This window comes from Mauremys mutica, chromosome 1, assembly GCF_020497125.1.
Source record: "Mauremys mutica isolate MM-2020 ecotype Southern chromosome 1, ASM2049712v1, whole genome shotgun sequence".
Classification (NCBI taxonomy): Eukaryota; Metazoa; Chordata; order Testudines; family Geoemydidae; genus Mauremys; species Mauremys mutica.
The window spans coordinates 249,611,706-249,634,726 of NC_059072.1; the positions used below are offsets into that span (position 1 = coordinate 249,611,706).

Consider the following 23,021-nt stretch of genomic DNA (forward strand, 5'->3'; position numbering starts at 1 on the left):
ACACACAGGGAGACGGAGGGAGACACACACACACAACTTACTGGGCACACTGGAAGGGATGGATTTCCTCCCCCAGTGATACCTACCTTAGGAGTGCTCGCAGGAAGGCACTGGGTTAAAGTGTAATCCCCTTTGATATTTCTGATCCAGTTTCACGCGGAGTAGCGGGGGGAGGGAGAGGAAGCAAAGAGAGTGCAAGAGAAAAAAATCAAACTTGGGTACCAAATTATAGATCAGTTAGTGGCGGGGGAGGGGGGTGAGAAGACCTAATTAGTGACAGAGTCTGGACGCCCCCGCCTCCCCCCGCACTGGGGGCTGACTGAGTGGGCAAGGGAGGCAGGGCGGGGAGCCAGGCGAGCTGGAGCGGTGCAGGGCTACCCCCCACCCCCGGTCCCACCCCGCAGCCTCAGCGCAAAGCTACAGCGCGGCGGCGGCGGCGGCGGAGAAGCAGCAGCCGCAGCTACCTGGGAGCAGGCGGAGCCGTGTGCGCAGCGCGGGGCTGGGCGAGCCGGAGGGGCCGGGCCGGGGGAAGGGAGCCGAGGGCTGCCGCCAGTCGCTCCGCGCGGCCAGCCGGTCCCCTGGGTGCCGCAGGCGGGCGGCGCTCGGCTGCCGGAGGCGAGAGGGAGCCGCGCAGGGGCGGGGGAGCGGGGCTGCGGGGGGGCGCGCGCCCCGGGGGCTGCTGCTGCTGCTGCTGCCTCCTTCAGCCTCCCCCCGCCCGCTCCGCCTCTCTCGCCGCGGCCGGCAGCTCCCGCTTGGCAGCGGAGAGGAGCGGGACTCGCCCCCCCCCACCCCGAGTCCTAAGGAGATGCACTAAAAAGCGGGGAGGAAGGGGGGGGGCGATTGGGCTCCTGCATCTGCACCAGCCCGAGTGGGAGCCAAGGCTGGAGAATCGATTGCGTCATTTCGGGGGGTCCCCCCCCTCTTTTCTTCCCCGAGCCGGATTGATCTACCTGCCAGGCTGTGCAGCGCTCCCCATCCAGGTGCCGCTGCTGCGCCGGTGTCAGTCCGTCGGCAGGGCTCGGGCGGGGGGAGTGGGGACCCCGCGCGGTAGGTGGCTCGGGCGGGGGAGAGCAGCAGCCAGCCCTTGTCTTGCGAGGCTCCGGGAAGGGTCAGGCCGGGGCGATGAACGCAATTAAGACGCATCTGCTGTGTTTGCCTTTCCGCCGTCCTCCTCCCGCCTCGCGCCCGTGTGAGCCGTGAAAAGCGGCCAGCGGACGGGCGGCTTCGCTGCTGCAGGATCGCTTGCGCCGCGGTGGATCCCGCAGCAGCACATGTAGTCCGCGCAGCTTGGCTTCAACGCACCCCGGTAGACTAAAAAAAAGAATTCATTGGCGCTTGGAGGTTGCTGTTTTAATTGCAGGGTTGTTCGTTTTGGTTTTTTGCTGGGTTTTTTTTTTTTTCAAAAAGTTGCCCGTGTGCTGGGGAGGGGGAAGGATGCTCCCTGATCCATCTCCTGGTGCCCAAGGCGTCTGTTGAAAGTGTTAGCCGTCCACTTTTGCATTGCACGGTAGGGTTCATTGAGCCCAATGTCCTTTCCTCCTACTTCAGCTACAAACAAACTTTTCTTCTGCAGAAAGGAAGTAGCTGAGGCTGAGAACCTGAAGGTAGCGAATCCCTAGCGGCTTCCCTCGAGCTGCACTGACCCCAGCACACAGGCGAAGGAGCGGTCTGCAGGGCCTGTTTATAACTGACAGAGAGTGTAGTATGCCGTACATTTTAGACAAAATAACAGCCTCGGGAACAATTCCCCTCCCTCCACCAATGGCTGCTTATCCCGGCATTGTTTCCTTCTGTAACCGATCCTCTTTAAGGATGTTTAAACTCAGCTTCAACCATTCAAGTCTTTTTTCCCCCATAGTGTCAATATTAAAAGTGTACATTTTCCCTAATGAGTTGCAGATCATGAGAATCTAATATTGGGGCCCATTTTGACTTCAGATATATAAGAGAGAAAATCCACTCCCTAAATGAGTTTATGAAATCGATTCTGTAGGGTAATAACCTATGGATGTTGCAAATAGTAGAGGGTGCTTTGTTTTTCATATGGTATATAGTGATGAGTCTGTCAGACTACACATTGTTTGATCTTTTATAATATACAATATTTCAGATACACACGCTGATGATACCTTAGGTGTTTGAGGGTAGGGGACACAATATCTTATACATTTGAAGTTTTTATCAGGCAGAGCAGATTACTTTAAGCGTTCAATTTCTCAGCGATCCAATTTTATTGGGATTTACTATCATTTGTGCTGTGCCATCCCTGGGGAAATAATGCTTTGATTAATGTAATCCTGGGCTGGGATCCGCCACATGCCCCTCTCCCAGGAGAAGAGCCCTGTTTGACAAACAAAAACAGAGCAGCAACTATTGCAATCTGCACTCACCTTTAGAAGGCACAAAAAAATCCACCCCTCTCTCGAATACAATAGCAGCATTTCAAAACAATGTGAACTCTTATTAATTTACTCTGAATGCTCCTGATTCAGTGTGGGCTGTCCAGTCCAGCCCTCAACCTCAAAGGCAGCCCAACGGATGCTGCTCTGTTCCCCACAGAGAAGCAAAAGCATCTCCGGGAAGCCCAGTGCCTCTCTGTAGATCTGCCTCTCCTTGGTCTCTCAACGTTTCTGCCTCTTTGTTTCCCACTGCAGGGCTTGCTGCAAACTGTTTTCAACTCCCCTCATTCAATCCACCAGCAGCCAGAGGCCTATGAAGCTCTGTCATTTCATGAGATTCAGCCACACATACCTGAAGCCATATATACCTCTCAAACCGGGGCAATGGTAAGCAAACCACAGCAAAGTGCTCTAAGCAGTTCAAAAGGGAGGTAGTGGGGCCCCAGAAAACAGCCTTGTACCAAAGATCTTGTTAAATAAAAAGAAAACATCCTACTTTTGTTATTATTTAAATATCTAGATTTTTTTCTTTTGTTTTGGAAAGTGCTTTTCTCCCCCAGTGCAGAGCAATATACGTTTAAAAGGCCTAATGAAATAAGCAAACCAAGATCAGAACTGAACCTGCTTTCCCTTCCTTTATAACAGTAGGTGAACTGGCCTGTAGTCCCCCCCACATCCTGAAGCATATTCTGGGCAGCTGAAATGGTAGTGCAGTGTTTATCTTATTCCACCATAACAAAGCAGGTCTCATGGTGCCTGAAGAGGAGATCCAGTGACAAAGGAGGGCTCTGGCTGAGGTTTTACCACTTTATTCAAAGTCTGGATTAATAAATCCAGGCTAGGGAGGAGGGCTCTCAAGCCTGAAGATAGAGGATGCGATTTGCACCAGGGTTTTCAATAAGATGCCAGCATCTCTCTCATGTTTACCCAATGACCGCACTACAGTGACTCAGCATTTACGGTTTCTTTAGGTGTGTTTTTTTTCCCCCTCTTTTTTTCTTTCCTGGTGAAAAACGATGCAATTACATTTCTGCATGCTGATCTGAGCGTTCGAATAACAAGCTTTAAACGCGTTATCAGACGCTTGTTAAAGGGAGTGGGGGTGCTGAGAGAAGAGAGAAATGCTGCATTTTTTTTAGAAAGAAATTTAAATTAAAAGCAGCTATAGGAAGAGATCGGCTGCAGCTCCGCTTCAATCAATGCACGGAGGCAGATTAGGAGAAAGTCTCAGTCAAAAAGCGTAAATCACGCCAGGGAAAAGTTATTTAGAATTAATTCCTGTCTTTTGCGAGTAAAATGACTTTCCTATATGGGATTCACTCAGTTTGCCTCACATCCCTCCCTTCAACAGTATAAAATTGTTATTTACATTTTATTTTTAAAAATTGGATCTTTAATAAGCCACTGTTTGTGGGCGTGTTTGTTTGATCATTTTAACCAAACAGTATAAAAGGCCCCAAACTCACCATTGCTACTATTGTTATGGTACGTTCCTTGCTTCAGAGGTTGCAAAATTGTAGTGGGAAGTATACAAATCCATGTTAGGAGCTCAGGATCTCCTCCTTCACAGCCCCATCAAGCAACAAGAATTTTTTTAAAGTAGGATCAGAGGGTTGAATTTAGGAAGGGGGATGCAAAGAAATGATGAACGATGTTAACTTTTGACTGTAGGAGTCATGATAGAGTTGAGTGAAGCTTCAGGGAAATAAATCATTTAATCCCAGAGCTACTGAAGTCACCTTTTCAAACATTTTGAGGCTTGAAATCATACTGCTGTAAAAGCGACTGAGTACTTAAAAGTATCAAACATCAAGAAATGTAGATATATTAGGAATGGATCCAAAATGAGAAAAAAAATAACCACGCGATCATGAAAATATCAACCAGATTATATCTCCCAAGGAAAACAACAACAACAACAACAACGGCATCAGCAAAATTGTAGCTCTTGCATTCACTAAAGGAGAATAGACAGCATGTGCATGTTTGTGTGAAATGCCAAAAAGAGCAGCCTTAAGCTTGACCTACTGCAATCTGCACTGAGCTCCTCAGACAATAGACAAGTTCAAATGTCAAAAAATCTAATAATAAAAAACAGAGCTGCCAAACTGCACGAACTGTTTTCTGGTGTACCACAATTATTCACCCTCTTATCCACTAAGAGACTGCCAGTCTTATGCGCGTAAAAGAAAATCTATGTAATGCATATAGATTTTTTTTAAAATGTGAAACGCGATTGAGATGGCCAGCAAGCAAATCAGAATATGTCTAATGAAAGCAGGGCTAAGGTTTCCACAGCCTTGGAAAGACGCTAACTTGTAAATCCTTTTTTTATGTTGCTACATGCACAATTATTCTTATAAATAAAAATCTACATGTTCGAGGAGCTAGGTTGTAACTATCTATCCGGAGAATTTTAAGGGAAGTGGTGACATTAAGCTTCATATGCAATGTGTCTGCATGGAACTCAAGCCAGCAGATAGCTTATTCCATTCATTTGAGAACTTTCATTACTATGCATGTTAGGTGCACCCTAATCACAGTAGAGTGTATAATATCAGAAATGTGCTGTTCTAAACGTACCTATATTTTCAAATATATCTTAATTGTATGTGTAGTACTGTGTTATATTATTAATTTATTACAGAATCAGAAATTATTTATTACCCTAAACAATAAATAAGGTTCATACTGGAACCTTCACAATTAAATGTATGGATAAAAGATCATCCTGCCTATTGTGTATCTCCTTGTTACTGTAAGCCTTTAAAAGTAATATGTCTATTTTCCTCTTTTCTCCAGATTGGCTGGTGTAATATCTCTTGTCCAGCTATCAACGGTTATATGAACTACTATATGGGTAAGGTTTAAAAACAGAGCAAATCACATTATCTGGGAATGCTACAAATCTGGAATCCAGTCAACTCCACCTTTTCATCTGACTGCTGTGTTATAAAGGAAAACATTTTACATATAGCATACTGTATATGTAGCATGTCTTTGTTTAACATTTTAATTTGTAAATGCTAATTAGGCAGTTGCTCTCCACAATTATATTATTACACACCTAATCATTCTCGAATATAAGTAGATGAATACCAAATACAGTAAATTGTATTTCCCAATACCTCGGCACTGTTCTTCATTTTGCAAATGAGTCTTTCCGGACAAAATAATTAAAACAACAAAAACAACAAAAAGAAAAAAACTCTTTGTAGCTTTGTTTTAATTGTCCTGGTACTTAAGGCATAAACGTGGCGGTCACATCCAAATAATATATTTAACAGCCAGCATGGAAAGTAACTCTATCAAATTAACTTGTTGCTCGTTTTAAGTGTTAATGTTTTCTGTTTGCTTTTATTCGCTTCTATGTATACAGACAGTGAGTCATACAGGAATAAGACTGAGGAGTTGACCTACTAGAATTGTTTTTTTGGACTATAAACTCAAGTTGCATTTGAGGTAGAAAAAAGACAAAGCACGAACTGCACGAAAATGCAATATTTTTCAAATATGGGATATTAACCATCACTGGCCTCTCTAAACTCAAAATCCCATGGTCATATGTCCAAAAACTGTTTGATAAACAATGGTAAATCCAAGACTATGTGGTGACGCTTGTGAAGAAAATTGTACTCTAGATGTGTACCCTAATAGTCTGGGAAATAGTCATTGCTTGCTTTGGCAAATGCGGTATGGTGGGAAGTTTTAGTCATGTAAATATCTCCATGCATTTTCAGTCATGTTCAATACACGGCAAGGCTTAACTCGGTTGTGAAAGTGAAGGCATGTGAACACTTTGCACATGGCAAAAAGAGAAATGTCTATTTTTTCATCGTTTCTTTTGCTGTTTACTTCTCTCTATTATGCTTTTTGAACAGTGACTTAGCTTTCCACCAGATACCACATTTATGGGCAATACTATTTCCAGGATGCAAATGGTCTTTATACTGTAAAGACAAAGAATAAAACCTGCAGTCACACTGAAACTGACGAAGTTCTAGTTGGAGAGAACAACCTGTCTTTACGGCCTGGCAGAGTTTGTTATGGTTATGCATCAAGCGTGCGCCTGCCCCACTAGCGCTCCCTGGCACTTCCACTTTTACAGGTGTTTAGCTGGTGCTAAAGGAATGTTAACTTGCTGGTGTGCATATAGATATACAGATAGACCTTCATAAGAATAAACATATGTACTTATCAATAAAATCACAGAAGTAAATTGCTTACTTATGTGTCCCATGCAGCCACCTAGAAAAAGAACTAACAGTAATGATCTCCTTGAGCAATATGTTAAGATTATGTACAATGTGTTTGCAAAACGACAGAAAATCTGAGCAGACACCGAAGTTAAGATTGTTTTATTGTGTAAATATCTACAGCTGGAACTTCTTGTGTAGTTTTTGCATGTGTCTACTGATACGGACTTCAGATGATTTAGATTGTTAACATGATGTTATTTTATAGCTACATTCGAGATAGTGAAGTCATTGAAAGAGAGTGAGTGGCTACTTTATTGGGAATATTGCAGATACTTCTGAAGGTTTAAAATGGCAATTAAATATAACATGATGTAAACACACCCTGGGTTCTCTTTGTTGTATCTGCAACGGTTTAAAAGCTTTATTTGGCCAAAGTCTGTGTGATACATTAGGTTACCATGAAATGATGTTTTTATTTAACTGATTTCACTTACTTGGAGGCCTTAGCTCACTTTAAGATAATGCACCAAATTAACAACTTTTAGGATGGCTTTTTAACTATTAGTCAAACTGTAAAGCCCAGTGTAGAATCTTGTGCTTCTATCTTAGCGGTGTGACAGTTCTATTTGGACTTAAGTCTGTTGTATTTAGGACATTAATTTACTCTAGCCTCTTTATCCACCCCACGAGTTCACTATTTTGATGTCACCATTTATATAACTATATAAAATATCATAGACACATATAGTTTGGAGAGGGCATTTGTTCCTCTGACAACTCTGGAGGAACAGAATTGTTGTTCAATGTAGTAGCGTTTTACTCACCAGGTTCTGAGCCGCATCAGTGCGCCCCCTGCTGACCATCAGTGCTCTCACTGAGCACTTCAAAAGTTTATTTTGTTCTGCAAACCGTATCATATAAAATTAACGACAACCAATAAAATTATCTTATATGTTTCAACTGTAAAAGTCCAAAACAAAATAAAGCTAGTTTTAGTGAAGCTAGACAGCTCTGGTTTGGCTTCGTTCTCTTTGGCTGAACTAGGGTCCTTTTATCTAAAGCCCAGTGCACAAACATATAGCTTAATGTGACTAGTGTTCTTCCTTTTATTTCTTTCTCTATGGCAACCAATATGTTCTGCTCAGAAATGTTCCCCCATCAAGGAAACAAATGATCTTGAGGGAGCAGCTCTATACGGCATCTGTTCCAATGGAGAACACAGAGTTAACCCCAGTCAAAAGAGACGCTGAGCCCGTCATCAAGAAGTGGAAAATGAGCGATTCTTCTCCCCCAAAATTGAAACCTATACCTCCCTAGTTTTACAAGTCATTTTATTGATTTGAGTATCGACCGTTTCCAAAAAAGTAACTAATTCTAGGGAATTACAATGCTCACGAGCTGCTGTGTATCCAAAAGAGCGCAAATAAAATAAAATTAAAATTAAAATTAATGAAAGTTATGTAATGGATATTTAAGCCTGGGTAAAGTTTTCAGCAGCAGTATCTGGCCTACTAATTTCACCTTACATTATTTATCACATTATTTATCACACTCACCTAAACGCTATAAAAGAGTTTCAGATCATTAGACTATACCTCTCAATTCGATGGGAATTCAGGGAAAGTGGATCTAGGGACAAGGAAAACTGTCAGAAATGAGAAACAAAGTGAAATCTGGTTTGTAATGCTCAAGCCACAATCTCCTTTGAGAATAAAATGAAGGGATGTCCTGGTTAGTTTTGATTGATTATACTCTTTCTGATGGACTTTCACTACAGAGCTCTAGATGTTGTGCTTAACCGTCTGTTCCCTAGTTACAATATTAACCCTGTGTGTGCACCATCGCTCTCCTCCTCCTTCTCCTCTTCATCTTCCTCCCCCAGCACCAGACTGGTTTATTACACTCCCCAGCTCTCAGCAGGTGTCCACTTCTCTACTTTTTGCCTTGCCCCTCAGCACACTACTGCTGTTCAAAGCTGATTTTCCCCAGTCATCGGAAGAGATTCTCCTGAAGAAACATTTGAAAACAATAAATATTTATAATCCTTCACTCTTTAGAATCCATAATATTTTCTAGGGCTTTTTTTCCCCCCTGAGTGCTCCAATAATTAACAGTGCCCAGAAAAGTGAAGAAGTAACCAGAAGACTTTCCAGTACTAAAGAATTGCTTTACTGCCTTGAGCTTTGGAATGAGCTTTTTATGTAATATTTCACTAAGGCGTTTTTTTGTCTGTGGGGGGGCCGCTGGTGGTGGTTTTTTTCATTAGGCTTGCTTCCTTCCAGAGAGTTGCCATGTGCTCCCTGTCTTTTCCTAAGCTTTTAAAAATAGATTCACAGGACTTTAAATAAAACAAAAATAGAGAAAAAAAATTAAAAACACTTACCGACCAGACTTCCAGGATTTAGAGGGCTTTTTTAAAATTTTGTAATTTTTTTTTGTTTTAATAAGGTGACAGGGGAAAAATCATGTTCTCAACTCCAGCGAAACGATCCATGCTAAGATTTTCCTTTGCACTGACTCCACTAAGCCCAGCTCTCCACTTGTCTATTATTTTCACCAAAATATATGAAAATTTATGCAAATGAAAATCAGCACTAACTGTTCTCCCCTTGTTATACTTTGGATTTTTTTTTCCAGACAAAACAATCACACTCTGCAAGGGAGGGGGTGGGCGAGAGTTAAGGAACTAAGTTGTTGGCTGTTGTTTTTTGTTTTGTTTTGTTGTTGTTTTTTTTTAAATAAAACACAAAACTCCAACACAAGCTTATTTTTTGTTGTGCGTGTGTACAATATTTTTAGGAATTTTTAAAGAATGTAGATCTGTTTGCAGAGGCGCTATCACGTTTCATCAGGCCACCTGAGACGGCTTTTGAAAGCGTGTACTGTGAAATTCATAGCAGTAATTTAGACAAAATCCTCACTGTATATTAATGAAAGACGGCCCCATGGCACCGTTCCTATCCTCCCCATTCAGTGTAAACAAAACCACGAGACTCACTCGGTTTTTGAGCCTGATCCAAGCAAAATCGGCTGGAAAGGAAAACATGGGGTTCTGGCACTGACTATTCAAACGTCTGCACCTGGAGATCTCAGATTTATTCAATGAAATCTGTGTTAGATCTTTTATACATATAAAAATGAAACCTTTGGAGGACGCATGGGAACAAAAAAAATCATTACGTTTAGGATTTAGTTACCATTACTCTTCAGATCTGTATACTTCACATTAATGGTTTTTCTAAACCTACCTAAGATGGTATCTTTTACCGTGCAAGCAAGGACCTGGACAGAGTCCTAAATAAATTCTGCTAGTCTACAGTTAATCTTCAAATCACGCAAATGCTGCATACTTGCTATTGGGGATGTAGTCTGTGCTGGAAGATGAATTCAACTAGCTGAATTTTGTGGGGAAATTATTAACTGAAAGAGGGGAGCGTTATGTTGCACATTTTAATGTAAACATAATGCATTTTCTATCCATAGGCGCGGACACACACACTATATGTGTATATGTATTATACATGACGGATAGGTAGCCTGTATGGATTACACAACACAAACACAATCATTAGTAAAGATGTGTTCCTTGAATGTCCGAATTGTGTTATTTCATTGGAAATCCCCGAGGAGTGTTCAATTTGCCCTTGTTTTGGTTGCCACTTTCTCTTTTTTCTTGGTTCACTGAGGTTGCCTGTGTGCTGCGTTTCCGCTTGGTCGCATCTCTCTCTCTCGCTCTCTCCTTCCCCCGCCCCCCTTAACTCTTTCAGCTGGACTAGAAATAATAAAACGTTTCATACAGCCAGATCGGTTTCCTGTGAAATACCAGCGTTTGCAGAATAATAAAAAATAGTGGGGGAAAAAACACATATATAGTCATATAAATATATCAGTAGGAAACGGGGACAGAGGATTGTTTGGTGGATCTAGAGCAGGATTCAATTTGGATTTTTTTATGATAAGGATTCGGGTTCAACATATTTTATAATAATGCACGTGGTCAGCAGCTTGAGCTGTTCTGTTTGGTAAAAGCTTTTTATTGTGCACCCTCTCAAATATTGTTGATATTTAACAGTTCGGGGCAGCTATCCATATAAGTGTCCAAAGACATATGAGCTGCATTCTACTTCCCATATATACAGGGGAACTCAGAAACTAAAACAAAGAAGAGTGTAGCTGATTGCATGTAATTAAGGGAATAACTTGCCATGTTAGCTTCAGTCTAAGATCTGGTAAGGAAGCGCTCATGACGGTGGAGACTGGCCAAAAACCTTAGTAAATCTTTTAAAAAGATATTAGCTCCCCCACTTCGCCTTTCTGACATATGCAGAGAGAGATAAATGGAATACAAAACTTTGAAACAGAACAGGACGCTTCCTTCTGTAGGTGATGACTGTTTGATTTATGTAGACTGTAGCCTATATTCAATGGCTGCTTACAGATGATGGGAATTATTCGCCCATGAGGAGACTCATGTGCATACAAGTAAAATAAATGCATTATTAGATAGTGGTTTTCTCTCTTCCCCTCATCTTTCTTTTCATTCCTTCCCTCTTCCTCCCCCCCCCCCCCCCCCCCCCGCCCAAGGGGTTTTTATTCTCCCTCTCTCCCCCTCCCCCACATGCCCAAGTTGCTCTGTGCTGGGAGAACTCAGATTTATCCGCTGGGCGTTAAGAGTTAAGATGTTGAGGGGAGAAGAAGAGGAGGGGCCGGGAAGGGAGCGCGGGGGGGGGGCAGATTTCCAGCTTCTACGCCACTTTGCCTAAATTAAAAAGCAACCAATCGGAACGGCCGGAAGGGGGGGCCTCGCGTCCGGAGCCAGTCATTCTGGCTCTGTCAATCACGCAGCGGGTCTCCAATCAGCGGGGGCCCTCGCGCTCGACTTCCTTGTATTTGGGAAAGTGTGGTGGTGGTGGTGCGCGCGCTCGGCGGAGGGTAAACATTCGGCAGTCCCCGCGCTGCGAGGGAGGGACGGGGAGCGCGAGCTGTCAGGAGGGAAAGCGAGCCGCGCCGCTCTCCTCCCAGCACCCCCCGGGCACGCTCGGCAAGCCTGGCAGCAGCCCGCTTCCCCCACCGGAGTTAGTGTACCAAGGAGCCCCTAGATGCACACACACATACGCACACCTCTCTACCCAGGCGCTCCTCCTCCCGCAGCCCGCTGCTGGAATTAACCACCAACCTTGCCAGGGGAAGGAGAACCGTCTCGCAACCTCCCCTCCCTTTTGCGTTTTTGCCTTTTTTCCCCCCCTTTCGAAACTGCCTAAAAGGGGGGCAGGGGGGAGGGAAGATGTCTCACCCAGCCCGTGCCTCCAGCGAGAAGGCTCCAAAGGGACTTGCGTGTCAAAGGGGACAAAGTGCTCCTGCGAGAGCCCAACTTTGAGACATGCAGCAGCAGCAGCATCCCCAGCACCGCCGCCACCATCCTCAGCCCAGGAAGTTTTCCTAGGACACCGACCAAACTTGGCAAGAGAAGAGGAGGAGGAGGCGAGAGCCCGGAGCCGAGCAGGGAGAGAGCGAACAGAGGGAGCGCGAGAGAAAAGCCACCCGCGCGCACAAAGCCTTCGAGGAGGCAGGGGAAGAAAAAGTTTCGCTCCGGCAGGGGCAGGCTGCGAGGGCGAGATGTGCTCCTGAGGGCGTGACGGGGAGAAGGAGAAGGGGGCTCGTCGCTGTGTCCCCCCCCCTCCCCTGTTTTTGAGCTTTGATTGTTTTTTTTATTATTATTATTTTTATTTATTTTGTCTTCCTGCAAAAAGAAGCGGCCCGGGCGCTAACAGGTGAACGGAGCTGACGGGAGATCGGGGCCAAAAGGCAAAGCGGCTGGTGGGCAGGCGAGCCCCGGTTCCGGCGGAGCAGCGCGAGTTCCCGGGAGAGGCTGTTGACAAAGGGAGCCGAAGAGCCCCCGGTTGTGCGGATTGGTGGCACGCCAGCAGGCAGGGGGGTGGGGGAGCGGAATGGCCACCGCGGCTTCTAACCCTTACCTCCCCAGCAACAGCATCCTGGCCGCCGGCTCCATCGTGCACTCGGACTCGGGAGGAGGGGGCATGCAGCCGGGCAGCGTCGCCGTCACCTCGGTCTCCGGCGGCTACCGGGGCGACCCCTCCGTCAAAATGGTCCAAAGTGACTTCATGCAGGGAGCAATGGCTGCTAGCAACGGCGGCCATATGCTGAGCCATGCCCACCAGTGGGTGACAGCCCTGCCTCATGCAGCCGCCGCTGCCGCCGCCGCTGCCGCCGCCGCCGTGGAAGCCGGCTCGCCCTGGTCCACCAGCCCGGTGGGGATGAGCGGCAGCCCCCAGCAGCAGCAGCAGCAGCCCGATGTGAAAGGCAGCTCCGGCCGAGACGACCTGCACGGCGGCACGGCGCTACACCACAGGCCACCCCACCTGGGTCCCCCACACCAGGGCCACCCGGGCGCTTGGGGAGCCACCACCGCTGCCCACCTCCCGTCCATGGCCGGGGGACAGCAGCAGCAATCGCTCATCTATTCCCAGCCGGGGGGGTTCACTGTGAACGGGATGCTGAGCCCTCCCCCTGGCAGCCAGAGCTTAGTGCACCCGGGATTGGTGAGGGGAGACACGCCAGAGCTGGGGGATCACCCTAGCCACCACCATCACCACCACCATCAGCATCAGCACCACCAGCAGCACCACGGCGGGGTCAACAGCCATGACCCCCACTCGGATGAGGACACGCCGACCTCGGATGACCTGGAGCAGTTCGCCAAGCAGTTCAAGCAGCGGCGGATAAAGCTGGGCTTCACGCAGGCAGATGTGGGCTTGGCCCTGGGCACCCTGTACGGGAACGTCTTCTCCCAGACCACCATCTGCAGGTTTGAGGCTCTGCAGCTCAGCTTCAAGAACATGTGCAAGCTCAAGCCTTTGTTGAACAAGTGGCTGGAGGAAGCCGACTCCTCCACGGGCAGCCCCACTAGCATCGACAAGATCGCAGCCCAGGGCAGGAAGAGGAAGAAGCGGACCTCCATCGAGGTGAGTGTCAAGGGGGCCTTGGAGAGTCACTTTCTGAAATGCCCCAAGCCCTCCGCCCAGGAGATTACGAACCTAGCGGACAGTCTGCAGCTGGAAAAGGAGGTGGTCAGGGTTTGGTTTTGCAATCGGAGGCAGAAAGAGAAAAGGATGACCCCCCCGGGGATCCAGCAGCAGACCCCCGACGATGTCTACTCCCAGGTCGGCAACGTGAACTCCGACACGCCGCCCCCACACCATGGACTGCAAACAAGTGTGCAGTGAGAGTCACAACAGTAAGGGAAAGGAAGAGAGGCGAGAAAGGGAAAGGGGGAGGGGGACCGACACCACCACCACACACACACAAATCCAGACTTGGTTCGGCTATCTCTCTATCTGTCTATATATAGACTATATATATATCTCTATATACATAGATATAGATAGCTATATGAAGCGTTTGAAAAGGTCGATCCGAGCGCTAGCATTTATACTGTGGTGGGGAGGGGGTGGAGATGCATAATGCACCAAAACTGCAGATGTTTTTTCTTTCTTTTTTTCTTCTCTTTTTTGTAAACATTTCTAAATTATCCCCTATTTCAGCGATGAACAGCACCCACCCCTTATCTCCCTTTACGCCCCCCCAAAAATGCCCCCTAAAAGGGCTCTCTTATATGAATCATGGAAACTTTTTTCTCTCACACACACTTTTCTTTTTTTATGGGAGCAATCCAAGAAAAAGGGAAGCAGAAGCAAAATCATCTGCCTGGTCGGAGGGTGCCTGCTGCATTCCAGGACCCTGTTTTTCTTGGCCAAACCACATCATTTTGGTGCAAGATATCAATTCTGGGGGTGCGGGGAGTATCCTGCAAAATGAAAAGGGTCACTTTCTCCAGGGGAAAAAAAGGGAAATATGCACACTGCACTAAACACAAGCAGACTGTATAGGGAAGCAAATATATATATATATATTAAAAAACCACAAAAATATGGGAATAAATACCCGCATACCGAAAGCTGACTCTGAAAAGGGGGGGGGAGGGACAGACACCGTGAGAAAAAAAGAGAAGAGATTGTTGGTCCCTAAAGTTCGAGCTCTATAAAAGGGCTTTTCATGAATTAAGGGAAACAGCCAGAGAAAGGGAAATAATTTAGGGCTGTCAAAGTCGTGCTCCTGACGGCTGCCAATCATCATGGAAGATTCCTTAAAAAATCCACTGCTAATATTTTTTTTATTAATATTTTTATTTTTATTTCTGGACTGATTCAGATAAAGGGATTTAGAAGTACTTGAGCATCTGCAGCTGCACTTATCTGAACTTCTCCTCTCCTAAATCCGTTGCCAACTTTGATTGAATGGGTGCTGTGGATGTGATTATATAATACTGCCATTTCCAAGCAGTGTTTTTGGTAGGTTTTAATAAACAGACTTTTCAAAAAGACGGCAATATAGAATTGTTAGATCCGTTGTTGATCTAAAAATATTTGCTTTATATTTTCATTAAATGACTTCTTTTAATATTTTATTCAGAATACCTATGAACTGCTGCAAAACGGTAATTTATTTTTCCCCAGATCTTGTATTACGTGTTTTTTTCAGACGAGCACAAATCAAAATGAAATGAAAATATGGACAGTTGTTAGGTAATAAGGGTATCTTTTGATGTGATAATTTGATTGTAATTTAATTTGAGTAGTGATTCCGTAAGAGCTGATTGAGAAAATAAATTTGTTAGAATGAAATAGTCTGTGTCTGATGCATAAACACTGTGTCGAAAAAGTTCTCTTAAGGATATTGCAAATATTTAAGTGGTAGAACTAAGGATGACCTGCTTTCTGTATCTGGTATCTACTTCAGGTATCTGGAAATGCAGAGTTCCGGTATTCATGCTGTTAGCATGTTAGTACAGTACTCATTTCTTATAAATCCGTATACAAAGTACATTTCCGTAGAGTTTTTCATAAATATCCCTGTGTAATGGGATAGTAAGGCAAGGTTAGAAAATAAAAGGTCACGTTCTTTAAACTAATTGTTTTATTTTAAGATTAAACTTCAGTGCAGTAGATGTGTAAGTGTATGGACTGATAATGGCTAATACTGAAAGCAGTTATGTTTTTAAAAGTTTAGTCTCTTTTCAAACTAAGAAACGAAGGCTAGGGGTTTTTTTAAGTATAAATTATTTGACACATTTTATATCTGTATAATATTTGTATTTAATTTATCGTTATAATTTAAAGAAAGGTACTTTTTTCAAAAAAAATATAGAGATGATACTTTCAAAATCCTACCTAGGTCCTCACAGTTTACCATTTTTGTTGTTGTTTGTTTGTTTGTTTGTTTGTTTTAAGCTTTTTTGTACGAGGTGTGTAGTGGTGTAGTACAGTTTTTACTTCACTCGACTATAATGTTGCCATTCCTTCTTTACAACAAATGTGTGTATAAGTAACGTTAAAGATGCCAATAGATGCACTAGGTAGGCTGTCATATTTATCTGCTAAATTTATTGCAATATACACACAAGTGAATGAATATTTCAACTCTTCATTTTGAATTGGTAATGTTGTCGAAACTACAGATCTAAATTTAATGCCTCTATGTAATCCCCTGAAAACGTATTATAGAGAAATATTTTATTTTTTTATTAATGTAAGCTTTCAATACTCTCTGGTTTCCCCCGTTCTCCCATTTTCTTCCTCCCTCCTTGCTTTCTCGCTATGTGATATTGATGCTGGGGTTAAAACCCCAGAAAACTGCTGTAGAAACAACACACATTTATTCCTTTTTGACAGGCCTTGTGTCACTTTCATAAATCAAATCCAACCATATAGCCGTGTACTGGCTGCATTATTTTAACACCAGATCGTAGTAATTATCACACTCGTTTTGATTTGTGAAATCCGAAAAGGCCATATTAGAAAAAGGAAAAGTGAAAGGATACAAGACAATTTCATTTATTCTCTTTGTTTAATTTAAGAGCTTCCCAGTAATTTTATAAGGGGGGAGGGTGGAGAAAGGGAGGGAAGGAAGGAAAGGAGTAATCATGAATTTTGCTACATGCAAGGGAAATCAGAGAAAGGACTTCCAGTTTGGAAGCAGTGGGTTTGTTTTTATGTGGTGGATACTATTAGCACGTGAGGTGGAATCCTATTTTTCACACATGAAGGGTGGTGGCTTATTAGACATGGAGTAGGTCTATTTAAATTTCGTAGTGGTATTTGGTTACTGGATTTGGATGACAACAAAGAGCTACATTAGGCTTCACACTGGTTTCTATTAAAAGACAACCTTTGCGGATTTCTGCATAAGAGGGGCTGATTTTTACACTAGAGGAATAACGTTTGGTAGTAGGAACGTGCAAAATCTGTCCATTCTGTGCACTTATTGTGCGCAAAAAGTGAGGCCATTTCCTCCCCCCGCTTCCCCCCACCCCACCCCAATAAGAAATCGAATCATTTGAATGTATTTAGGAACTTCAGGGTTGTGAGTCTAAGGGATAATAAGAGGTAGATAATAAGTAAGAGGTTTTCTGTTAAGGGTTATATTGTTACACATGTAAATAATGAAAATATTGTTATATATCGCCAGATCTTTTAATGAAGTTAGTAATTGTATTCATTTATAATATCAGTGTTCTGTGTTTGGTAACTGGGTCTTCATCATTTTTCCTTATTATTATTTTTCTACCTAAAGGAAAGCCAAATGTTTTACAAAGTTGTGTTTGCTCAGTCTGGTAAATCCCGAGATGTGATTATTTTTAGTTTACATTTTCACATTCTGCAGTCTTCTACTGCGCCCTAGTTTTCTCGTTGACATCCCATCTTTTCCCCGGCTAGTCTGTATGCTATAAATTATTTTCAGGTGTATTTAAAATAGCCACCTCACTGCTGTTGATCCACATATTTTCGGAACATAACGAAGAGCTATACCTTGGTTTAAAAATACAACGGTTCATTTCTGAAATTATCTTTAAAGATTCCTTATGCTTTAATGTAGTGACTGGTGTTTGCACATTACAATGCTCATAATTTGTTTTGTATGAATGGTTTTAAATGGAACGTTTAGAGAATAATTGGTTCTAATATGAAATGCAGTATATACTATTGATAATTTTATCAATAAGTGTAATATTTTAAATAATTTTAACAATTAAATTTGTTTTTTTAAATTATATATTTGTAAAATATTTATCCTGTTGAAAACAACAATATATTGTTGTATTTATTCGTTTATTTTTGTAATAAATGATCAACATCTTCAAGCTAAAGAAAAATTGACACTTCTATATATTTATATAGATATACCTTTTAAGATACAGATATATTTGTTCCGATTTTTAATGTAAATGGAAGAAAATGCATCTATAACTGGCAGATTTCAGGACAAAATTGTAGAGATGATCTTCTTGCCACATGTAGTTTAGTTTGTCTAAGTTCCAGGGTAATTAATCAAACTCTAAAAGAGATGCAACAAGTATTGGCCCTGGATGCAGGCTTGGAATTATGTAGGATATAGAGTGATTTTTATAAACCCAGGAAGATAGATACCGCAAGGAAATTGGTCTTCTTTAGCATGATGAATGGATAAAATGAACCGATGGGATATAGAGGTAATACATATAGATATTTGCAGTTGTAGTCTGAAATATTATGTAAGGTCTTCAGTAGAAGGGGGGAACCTTGATATCAATGACACAGCAGTAGGAAGCTTTTTGGCTGACCGTCTTTTTGCTAACTAAAAAGCTAACATACAGTGAAGAACTACAGAACACACCCCCCCCCCATCTTCTTTAATGCCAAAATAACACTAAGATTCTATATTTGGAGTGGCCAAGTGCCAAAATGCCAAAATAACACTAAGGGACTATATTTGGAGTGGCAGGGTGGGTCCTGTTGGGGGGAGAAAGAAAAGGCCAAATAAGATTCTTACTCCTCACTCGGGGCAAAACTCTCATTGAAGTCAATGGGAACTTTACCTAAGTGAAGCCTGCAGCCTTTGGCCCAAAGAGAGGGTGCAGTGGCATTGAGTGTAGCCTTGGCGGACACTTGGCCATTTCAGCTCCCCAGAGCTGTTGTTAACCTGCGCCTGAAGGTCACTCACGTGACGTCATGCCCACTGGTTCTGCATCAGAAGCTTGACCTTGACTTTAATAAGGAAATAAGGGTGCTGCATTCTTTAATCTTTAACCTAGCCTGTCACCCTGGGAAAGGAAAATTCATAGGAGGGATATGCTGTTTAATCGGAAACTTTGATTCTCTTAGATCAGAGGAGGTCATATTCAATAGATTATTATATTTATTAGCACATATGGTATCTTCTAAACTCTCCAAGTCATTATTGCCAGCATTGCAGCTGTATAATATTGGGGTTTTCTTGTAGGGCTGTTGCAATTAGAGCACTAGGTCCGGTTTATCAGCAGAACTAATGATCTTCTGAACTTTTCCTAGATGGCTTGCTGCCAGAATATATGAATTTTTTTGAGTGAGAGATAAACTAGTCTAGTGAGGGTGGGGGGGGGGGGGAAGTCGAGGGAGTAACCTTACACAATCTCTCATCAGTTTGACTAATGTGTGACTAGTTTCAGGTGGATCATGCAAAGTGCATGTTTCAGGATAAAATAGGCCTTTACATGCAGTAAACAGGTGGAAGCTGGGCAGTGGAGATAGGGATGGGGGGGGGGATGCAGCCCCTGAGTATGTGAGTGCACCAGCTGTATACTGTGTGAGAGTTGTGTTTTAGAGCAGGCTGAGTTGCCTCAGGTTGTGGACAACGAGACCTGCAGGGAGGTCCTGCTCTGATTCCTGCTGCCGGCCAGTGCTGCTCTTCAGTGGCAGCTGCTGCAGATCCCACAAGTTGTTTTCCTCGTGGCGACCATTCAGCAAAACACACGATCCTTTCTCAAAGATTTAAATTTCGCGGATGAATTACCATACACCGGTTGCTTAGCAACTAAATTCAAGCCGGGCTAAGAATATGCAAGCTTTTTGTATTCTCATTAATAAAAATGCCACTCTGACACAGCAACCTGACTTTGGATCACTGCAACTTCTGTAAAAGCCATAGGAGAATACAACCCGGCTCCTCCATTTAATTACAGATCAGAGTGGCTTGAAATGTGATGTTTTGTTAATCTATCTTTCTAAAAGCGATGTAAAAAATAACGGCTTTTGAAGAGCAGTGGAAAACTACTTTTTTTTAATGGAGCTGTCTTTTGGTGTTACTGATAGCTATAAACTGAAACCTTTTTGAGGCACATATTCAAGTATCTTTTTTCCCCATTTTTAGTTCCCTGAAATCAGAAAACATTAAGACATTTGCAACCACAGAAATTAAAGTGCAATTGAGGCAGAATGATGGAGAAGGAAACATCTCTCCAGAGATGGAAAAACTTCAGTAGGTAGCAGCAGTTAAACTAAACTAAATAAATAAATATGTGAAACTCTGTAAAGCTTGGGTTTTCTTTGTCTTTTGAAGTTGTTCTGTTTAGTATAAGTGAGCACGTATTTACTAAAGGGAAAAAAAGCGGTGGTTATAAGTCTTAATGACACTTTGCTGAATGTTTGCCTCAAAAACTCCATTTCCACTCCTGTTAAAATTTACTTTTTTGTTGTTGTTACAGCTATGGCTGGATACAAGGTGTGTGTGTGTGTGTGTGTGTGTGTGTGTGTGTGTGTGTGTGTGTGTGTGTGTGTGTGTGTGTGTGTGTATATATATATATACACTCTAACTTCAGATGCTGTAGTATAGTTCTCCCTTGCCGATAAGACTGAGTGGCAGGAAACTTTTTGGTAATGCTAATATATTTTTTGGTAATATATATATTTCTTTAGCATTACCAAAAAGTTTCCTGCCACTCAGTCTTATCGGCAAGGGAGAACTATACTACAGCATCTGAAGTTAGAGTGTCCCCTCTCTCAAGGGCAGGGCAATACAGGCCCTGATCATTTGTGCACGGTAGTTAGCATACAAAGACATTGATAATAGTTTGGACTTTCTCTTTTTTGTTTGCTATTTGGAAACGTGCATTTAGCCCCGTTGCGGTGACGGATGGATGTTCGGGGAGGAGGGTTTGTGGTCTGTTTTGTTTTTGCTTTGTTTTATTCAGCAAATTGTTAAAAAAATCTTTTTGCAATGAAAGTGCTACAATTAAAAATTAAGAGTAAAACAAGCAACGTAAAATTGATTAGTGGTAGGACAGTATTTTTCAGAGGGGATGTGTATAAAGGAAAGAAGGGGACCATTGAATTCTGTCCAAATTCCCCAATCCCTCTTCATTGAAGAACCAGGTTTTTGGTTATAAATTATTATTATAGCGGGTGCTTGTAATGAGAAGTCCCTTTAGTAAAAAAAAAACACTTTCACTATATATATGAAGAGATCTCTGTCATTCGCTAAGATTTCGTTTCCACTCACCTTAAAACACACACACAAACAAACAAAAAACATACAACAAATTTCTAGGTGGGAAAAGCAGTGAGGTGAGAATCTTATTTATATGTGAAGACTGTAGTCCTAATGAAACCCACAACCACCAAAGATCTTTGTCCATTGCTTTGCTTCTTTCTTCAGCCAAAATAGGATGAACATCAGTTTAAATAATCAAATTTCCTTCCAGTTTACACCTACTGCTAATAAAAAATAAGTGTGATTAAAAGCCAGCATTTAAAAGCAGTCTTTGCACATCAATTGAAATTTGTGCCAGAATATATTTTCTAACAGTGTATTGAAAACTGTAATTCCAAAACAGGTTTATTGGATAGGGGTAGGGGGTGGGAGTGTTTTGGGGTTTTTTTTGTTTGTTTTTACCAAAAGGAAAAGTTTAACAACTTTTCTGAATAGTTCTATAGAATGTTTCAATGAGAGGAAAATATAACATCACATCAATTCTTATATTTAAAATACAAAATCGATAGCTTTTACAAGACAAACTCACTGACAAGACAATAGACTAGAGTAGATATGTTTATTTTATATGTAGGTGATTTTAAATCAATTTCATTCTAGTGTTGAATACCAACATAAAGTATTAGGCATGGAAATAATTTTCATAACAGTATTGTTAAATACATTCAAATTCTTTAGTAGCATCTTTCTGTCCATTTCAAGTGTCTACATACAGTATTCTTAGGGTTATTGAAATGCACATAATATATAGAAAGAGTTGTATTTACAGATATCATGGTTTGGGATCATACTACTACACCATGTTTGCAAAAGTCCCGTCATCGTTCATGTGCAGAATTAATTTTCCCTTCTCTTTTAAAAGAATGCTTTAAAAATCGCTGGATTATAAAGGAAAACAAATGGAGATTGTTACTCTGATTTGACCATTTCTTAAAAACAACGTCAGGCTATCAAGATATGTGTTTGAGACGACATAGCCCAATACTATTTCTTTATAAGGTGCATGTTTAGTGTTAGAAAGCTAAACGATTGTTGATTGTGACTTGTGTCTGGGGCTTTCCTTTCAAATTGAAATGAATTGATTAAAAAAGCGGGAACTGGGATATGGGGAACCGCATGGCTGCTATATTTATGTGCACGAAACCGAAATTTAAACAACTTGAGGCAGTTTTGGATGCATAAACGTTTTATATATAGTAACCTTTTTGTTATTAGTTTTGGACATGCTTGGTGGTGCTTTCCTTCCAGTGCTCCATAGAGCTCACTATACAGCATTCAGTGTGCACCACAGTAGAGAGTAAACTATTTGCTCAACAATTCCAAGCTTCATTTCCAACTAGAGTACTAATGTATACTTTAACTTAGTCGCATCAATCCAGGTAGCTTTCTGTAGACCACTTATTTAGAGAGCTGAGGTACAAAACTGAAGTGCATGTTTTTTCTGTGTGAATTATATAGATAAAAGCCAAGAGCAAGGGGACAGGAGACGTGTTAAATTATATTTTGTGGGGCTTTTTTTCAAGTTCCAGACGTAAAGAATGTTTATAAAGTACAAAAGAAATGAGAACTGCTGAGCATTTATCATTATTACATCCCTCAACAGACAGAGAATGATTCCAGAAAAGCAGAGCTGAAACTAATCTTTCTAAAAGGGGGGTGGAGGGAAGAGAGAAAAAAAGGTTTGGTAAAGAATTGTGCTGGAATAACATACATTTGTTTCGTCCTCTAGGACTCTCATTCAAAAGAGAGGCCCATCTAACCGACTGAGACATTGCTCAAAGAAATCTAATAGATATTCGTTCCACACTAAACCCCACAGATGAAATGTAAGGTGTCAGATTCCTCATTTGCTTCTCTCTCTCCTTTACACACACACACACATAAACATGCACACATACACTTCAGTTTATTTATAAAAGATTAAAACATACACACAGAAATCCTGTATATATATGTGTAAAAAAAGTCTTAACTCCATATGCTAAAAGCTCCTATAGTGACATTAAATTAAGCATGTAGCTTTATGAAATGTTGCAGATTAAATTCTATCGATACCTCAAAA

The 23,021-nt window shown here is 42.3% G+C and overlaps 1 protein-coding gene and 1 long non-coding RNA gene across 4 annotated transcripts in view; one reads left to right on the forward strand and one right to left on the reverse strand.

Annotated features, from left to right (window-relative positions):
• LOC123364384 overlaps window positions 1-214 on the reverse strand; it is a 30,980-nt gene extending 30,766 nt beyond the window's left edge. The window contains exon 1 of the long non-coding RNA XR_006577083.1: window positions 87-214. This is a non-coding gene — a long non-coding RNA (uncharacterized LOC123364384). The remainder of the gene's footprint in view (window positions 1-86) is intronic.
• An 11,328-nt stretch (window positions 215-11,542) lies between these two features.
• POU3F3 (POU class 3 homeobox 3) lies at window positions 11,543-22,712 on the forward strand. 3 transcript variants are annotated; one of them, XR_006577078.1, is made up of 3 exons: window positions 11,543-13,853; window positions 14,828-14,967; window positions 22,689-22,712. XR_006577078.1 is itself a non-coding variant. In XM_045006440.1 (2 exons), the coding sequence occupies exon 1, from the start codon at window positions 12,547-12,549 to the stop codon at window positions 13,840-13,842; it is 1,296 nt and encodes a 431-aa protein (XP_044862375.1). In that variant the 5' UTR covers window positions 11,543-12,546; the 3' UTR covers window positions 13,843-13,853; window positions 14,828-15,272. The 3 variants fall into 3 exon arrangements, 2 of the variants coding, with proteins under 2 accessions (XP_044862375.1, XP_044862388.1); XM_045006440.1 differs by lacking the exon at window positions 22,689-22,712 and having other exon boundaries at window positions 14,828-15,272; XM_045006453.1 differs by lacking the exon at window positions 22,689-22,712 and having other exon boundaries at window positions 11,543-13,581; window positions 14,828-15,271.
• Window positions 22,713-23,021: the final 309 nt, after the last annotated feature.

Bases quoted from the DNA above. Each gene is read 5' to 3' on its own strand.
- POU3F3 (XM_045006440.1), top strand. From the start codon at position 12,547: ATGGCCACCGCGGCTTCTAACCCTTACCTCCCCAGCAACAGCATCCTG.